This window comes from Dipodomys ordii, unplaced genomic scaffold (genome assembly GCF_000151885.1).
Source record: "Dipodomys ordii isolate 6190 unplaced genomic scaffold, Dord_2.0 Scaffold159, whole genome shotgun sequence".
NCBI lineage: Eukaryota > Metazoa > Chordata > Mammalia > Rodentia > Heteromyidae > Dipodomys > Dipodomys ordii.
Genome location: NW_012267375.1, coordinates 1,171,436 through 1,175,624, shown reverse-complemented (window position 1 = coordinate 1,175,624; position 4,189 = coordinate 1,171,436). Strand labels below are relative to the sequence as shown.

At 59.6% G+C, this 4,189-nt stretch overlaps 1 protein-coding gene across 1 annotated transcript in view; it reads left to right on the top strand.

Annotated features, from left to right (window-relative positions):
• The first annotated feature begins 3,816 nt into the window (after positions 1–3,816).
• Positions 3,817–4,189, top strand: part of Ftcd (formimidoyltransferase cyclodeaminase) — an 18,761-nt gene continuing 18,388 nt past the window's right edge. Inside the window, exon 1 of the mRNA XM_013032903.1 lies at positions 3,817–3,937. Coding sequence (XP_012888357.1) covers positions 3,864–3,937 — 74 coding nt within the window. The 5' untranslated portion in view covers positions 3,817–3,863. The remainder of the gene's footprint in view (positions 3,938–4,189) is intronic.

The window sequence follows — 4,189 nt, the reverse complement described above, 5'->3', positions numbered from 1 at the left end:
AAGTCGGGACGCCGCTTCTGTCTGGTCAGCTCTCCTTCACTGCCTTCTCTGGGAGGGGACCAAATTCCAGCCTTTTACCCCTATTGTCGATGCCCCTTGTGAGCAGGAAGTAGCCAGAGAGAATCCTCGCCCTATTTCATGATTATTAAAAGGCTGGAATGTAAGGTCTGCCCCTGGATGGCAAGCAGACTCCACCCTCCTCGCAGCAAAGTCTCCACCCATTACCTGTGTTACCTAGGCAACTGGGACACCTGGAAGAGGTCACATCTGCACCCAATGAGGTCACATCTGAATTTGATGTGGCCACACCTTCCCCCTAGATAAGGCCTAGCTCAGGCCCAGGCGCTCTCTCTGTTCTAGCTCTCTTGCTCTGTTTCTAGCTCGCTCTCTGTTCGTTTCTCGCTCTCTCTGTTCTTTTCTTGCTCTCTCTGCTCTTTTCTAGCTCTTTTCTCTCTTTTGCCAGCCACGTGGAGTGCCAACTTTGCCTGGTCCCAGCAGGTCTACTGAATAAACCTACCCCTTACCTGAATACCACGTAAGTGCTGGTGCAGTTCTTACTCGGTAACCTCTTTTTAAAAACCTAACACCCAGGAGCCTGGGAGACGGGAGCCCAGGAGCCTGGAGCCCAGGAGCTCAGAGCCCAAGAGCTTGGAGCTCAGGAGCCTGGAGCCCAGGAGCTCCAAACCCAGAGCCTGGGAGACTGGAGCTCAGGAGACTGGAGCCCAGGAGCCCAGAGCCCAGGAGCTCAAAGCCCAGGAGCCCAGAAGCCTTGAGCCCACAAGCCCAGAGCCCCAGAGCCCAGGAACTCAAGAGCCCAGGAGCTCAGAGCCCAGGAGCCCCGGAGTCCAGAGCCCAAAAACTTGGAGCCCCAGAGCCCAGGAGCTTGGAGCCCCAAAGTCCAGAGCCCTGGAGCCCAGAGCCTAGGAGCCCGGAGCCCGAAGCCCAGGAGCTCAGAGCCCAGGAGCTCTGAGCCCTGGAGCCAGGAGCTCGGAGCCTAGGAGCTTAGAGCCCAGGACCTCGGAGCCCAGAGCCCAAGAGCCCAGGAGCTTGGAACCCAGCAGCCCAGAGCCCAGGAGCCCCGGAACTTGGAGCCCAGAGCCCAGGAGCCCAGGAGCCCAGAGCCCAGGAGCCTAGGAGCCCAGAAGCCCAGAGCCCGGAGCCCAGGAGCCTAGGAGCCCAGAGTCCAGGAGCCCAGGAGCCTGGAGCTCTGGAGCCCAGAGCCTAGTAGGCCAGGAGCCTAGGAGCCCAGAGCCTAGGAGCCCAGGAGCTTGGAGCCCAGGAGTTCAAAGCCCAGGAGCCTGGAGCCCCAGAGCCCAGAGCCCATGAGCCTGGAGCCCCAGAGCCTGGAGCCCCAGAGCCAGGAGCTCAGGAGCCCAGAGCCCAGTGTCCAGGAGCCCGGAGGCCAGAGCCCAGGAGCTCAGAGCCCAGGAGCCCAGAGCACAGGAGCCCAGAACCCAAGAGCCCAGGAGCTTGGAGCCCAGGAGCCAGGAGCCCGGAGCCCAGGAGCCCAGGAGCCCGGATCCCAGGAACCCAGGAGCCCCAGAGCTTGGAGCCCAGGAGCCCGGAGGCCGGAGCCCAGGAGCTCAGAGTCCAGGAGCCCAGAAGCCCAGGAGCCCGGAGGCCGGGGCCCAGGAGCTCAGAGCCCAGGAGCCCAGAACCCAAGAGCCCAGGAGCTTGGAGCCCAGGAGCCCAGGAGCCCGGAGCCCAGGAGCCTGGATCCCAGAAACCCAGGAGCCCCAGAGCTTGGAGCCCAGGAGCCCAGAGCCCAGGAGCCCAGGAGATTGGAATCCAGGAGCTTGGAGCCTAGGAGCCCAGGAGCCCGGAGCCCAGTAGCCTAGGAGCCTGGAGCTCTGGACACCAGAGCCCAGGAGCTTGGAGTCCTGGAGCCCAGAGCCCAGGAGCCCAGGAGCCCTAGAGCCTAGGAGCTTGGAATCCAGGAGCTCAGAGCCCAGAGCCCAGGAGCCTGGAGCTCTGGACCCCAGAGCCCGGGAGCTTGGAGCCCAGAGCCCAGGAGCCCAGAGCCTAGAGCCCAGGAGCCTGGAGCCCAGAGCCTAGGAGCCCAGGATCCTGGAGCCCAGAGCCTAGAGCCCAGGAGCCTGGAGCCCAGAGCCTAGGAGCCCAGGAAACCAGGAGCCTGGAGCCCAGAAGCTTGGATCCCAAGAGCCCAGGAACCTAGGAGCTCAGAGTCCAGGCCTGACTTCCCAATTCACCTGGACTGGGGAGCTTTCCAGGGGCCTCACCCTCTGGGAAGAGCTGCGGTGCCTTCACCTGCCTGCCTTGGGGAACACACTGCACACATCAGACTGTATCCACAGCAGCGAACCCATTCACACCGGCCAGTACCCACACTGCTCTCACACCCACACCCACACATCAGTATCCACCCATGCTAGCATGCATCACCTTCCCTATACTACATCCACCCCATACTAACACCCATTCATATCAACAGACCCCCAACATCCACACCAACACACACACATACACACATATCAACAAACATACCCCAACATCCACACCAACACACATCAGCACCCACACCTATCAACACCCCCAACATCCACACCAACACACACACATATCAACAAACATGCCCCAATATCCACACATATCAACCCACACGCCCCAACATCCACATCAGCACACACGCCCCAACATCCACACCAACACACATCAGCACCCACACATATCAACACCCCCAACATCCACACCAATACACACACACATCAACACACACCAGCATCCACACACCAACATACCAATGTCCACACATATTAACAGCCCCCAACATACACACCAACACACACCAGCACTTACACATACCAACATCCACATACACCCACACCAATATATGCCAACACCCACACATATCAACACACGCCCCAATATCCACACATATCAATACATACCCCAACATCCATGCATATCAACACACATGTCCCAACATCCACACACCAACATGCCAACATCCACACATAGCGTACACCCCAACATCCACACCAACACACGCCAACATCCGCATGTGTCAGACCTATCCTCCAATATGGATCTTCATACCCATGCTCACACCCACCCACACTAACACCTCACACCCCAAGACCGACACCCACCACACCCTCACTAGCATCCACCCACACATCAACACCCAATGACATTCATCCACACACCAATTCCTGATCCACTCCCACACCCCAGCATTCACCGCTTCCAGTGTCATCTCTCACACACTCAGCATCTACACACCATCGTCTGTATACTCTCACAGCATTCACACCAACAGCCCCACATGCCCTGTGTGCACTCCCACTCCTGTACACTCACACCTCACAATTCACCCATACCACACTCACACTTCCCATGCTCACACACAGCACATGTCCTCACACACGACACCCATGTGCTCACACACCTGTACTCTGGTTCTCGCTGTGTGTCTGAGCTCAGGCTCCAGGCTGGACCTCAGCTGTAGCCTCTCCCTCACCACAGGCCTGAGGCCCAGAGCTGTAGAAGAAGCGACACAAATCCAAGGTTGCCCAGGGATCAAGAAACCCACGTGGAGGGCACCAGAGGGCTGGGGTCATCCAGGGGGTCACCTGGCAGCCCGGGCCAGCCTGCACGGAGCCTCCCTCTGGACTTCAGCCTCCAGGGTGGGTGGCATGGGCCACGCAGGCCTGGTACGGTCCTCTGGGGACCTCAGCCCCTGCCAAGGGGGCTGTGCCCTGCTCCAGTGAGCTCACTCCTCCCAGACTGGCTGGTTAATAAGAAGCCCAGCCTGGGGCAGCACCACGGACTTTGGCTGCTGGAGAATCACGCAGAATCCCTGCACAGTCCCTCCAGAGGACGTCCAGAGCAAGGCACTGGCCATGACCCAGCTGGTGGAATGTGTCCCCAACTTCTCAGAGGGGAACAACCAGGAGGTGAGAGTGTGGAGGAGGAGGTGAGAGCGTGGAGGAGGAGGTGAGAGCGTGGAGGAGGAGGTGAGAGCGTGGAGGAGGTGAGAATGTAGAGGAGGAGGTGAGAGCGTGGTGGAGGAAGTGAGAGCGTGGAGGAGGAGGTGAGAGCATGGAGGAGGAGGTGAGAGCATGGAGGAGGAGGTGAGAGCGTAGAGGAGGAGGTGAGAGTGTGGAGGAGGAGGTGAGAGCGTGGAGGAGGTGAGAGCGTGGAGGAGGAGGTGAGAGCGTGGAGGAGG